Source organism: Pteropus alecto, unplaced genomic scaffold, assembly GCF_000325575.1.
Source record: "Pteropus alecto unplaced genomic scaffold, ASM32557v1 scaffold189, whole genome shotgun sequence".
Taxonomy (NCBI): Eukaryota; Metazoa; Chordata; class Mammalia; order Chiroptera; family Pteropodidae; genus Pteropus; species Pteropus alecto.
The window spans coordinates 422,306-423,418 of NW_006442117.1; the positions used below are offsets into that span (position 1 = coordinate 422,306).

At 61.4% G+C, this 1,113-nt stretch overlaps 1 protein-coding gene across 1 annotated transcript in view; it reads left to right on the forward strand.

Annotated features, from left to right (window-relative positions):
* The window catches only part of COG2 (component of oligomeric golgi complex 2), a 25,016-nt gene that overhangs the window by 17,164 nt on the left and 6,739 nt on the right, over window positions 1-1,113 (forward strand). Inside the window, exons 12-13 of the mRNA XM_025039058.1 lie at window positions 30-417; window positions 903-957. Coding sequence (XP_024894826.1) covers window positions 30-417; window positions 903-957 — 443 coding nt within the window. The remainder of the gene's footprint in view (window positions 1-29; window positions 418-902; window positions 958-1,113) is intronic.

The window sequence follows — 1,113 nt, forward strand, 5'->3', positions numbered from 1 at the left end:
AGGCCCCTCCCACGTGCATCTCTCTGCAGCTGGCAGCTCCTTCTGCCTCCTGGCCTCCCATGCGACCTGGAGCAGCCTGCAGGGCTGCTGGTCGGACACGCTGTTCCTGCCGTCGCTGGCTCATCGCCTGTGGAGGCTCACGCTGCAGATCCTGGCGCGGTTCTCGGTGTTCGTCCACGAGGTGAGGCTGACGGGAGTTAAACGTGCGTTGGGCAGAATGCGTGGGCTTCTAGAAGGCCATGCCGTCACGAGAGGTTGCTTGGGGGCAGCAGCGGGCTCGCTCACCTGCACCAGCTTCCCTTCGCGGTTTCCCTTTACTCTGGTGGGCGTCACCTCGCGGGGCGTTCACGGCTCGCGGTCAGTGCTTGGCCACGTCGGGAACCCCCACACCGACATGCTCAACCCAGAGTCGGCGAGGTCCCTGCGAATTAAAACAAAGAATTTAGTAAAAATGACTAGAAGTAAAAAGTACGTATTTAGTAGTTAACATTTGGAAGTTTAAAGGTCACGTGGTTGTTGGGATGAAGGAGTGACGTCGCCTTTCCTTCCTTCGTTCTGGAACACCTGCTTCCCCCGCTCAGGTGCTGGACTGTGGAACGTCCACGTGCCTGTCGCGGCTTGTTAGGTAGACGCATAGTCACAGGGGCGTCCTCGCAGCTCACCGCTGGGCACCCGGCCTCTGCCAGGCCCTGTAGCAGCGTCTCAGTCTAAGGAGCCCTGTCTCAGAGGATGGTCTCGGAGGAGACAGACACGTCACTGCAGTGTGACCAGTAGGAAAATAGATGTGCGTTTTAAGGAAAGACCACGTGGAGGTGTCCACTGGGCTAGAGGGACACCGGGCGTCCGGCTCACACAGCCAGACCGTGGCCCCGCCACCTCTGAATTTTGTGGCCTTGCGGTAGCTCGCAGGACAAGTCTCGGGCTCTTCACCTGCTGCCCCACAGCCTGTCGGCCGAAGTCAGCTTCCTCCTCTGCTCCGAAGGCCCCGCAGGCCGCCCGTCCCGCAGGCCGCTCTGAAGGCCCCGTGGTCCCGGGGGCCCGGCCGCCAAGGCCTGTAGCCTCGTGTCTGCCGTTGCCCGGCCCTGAGCGCTCACTGCTTCGTGCTTTTTTGCA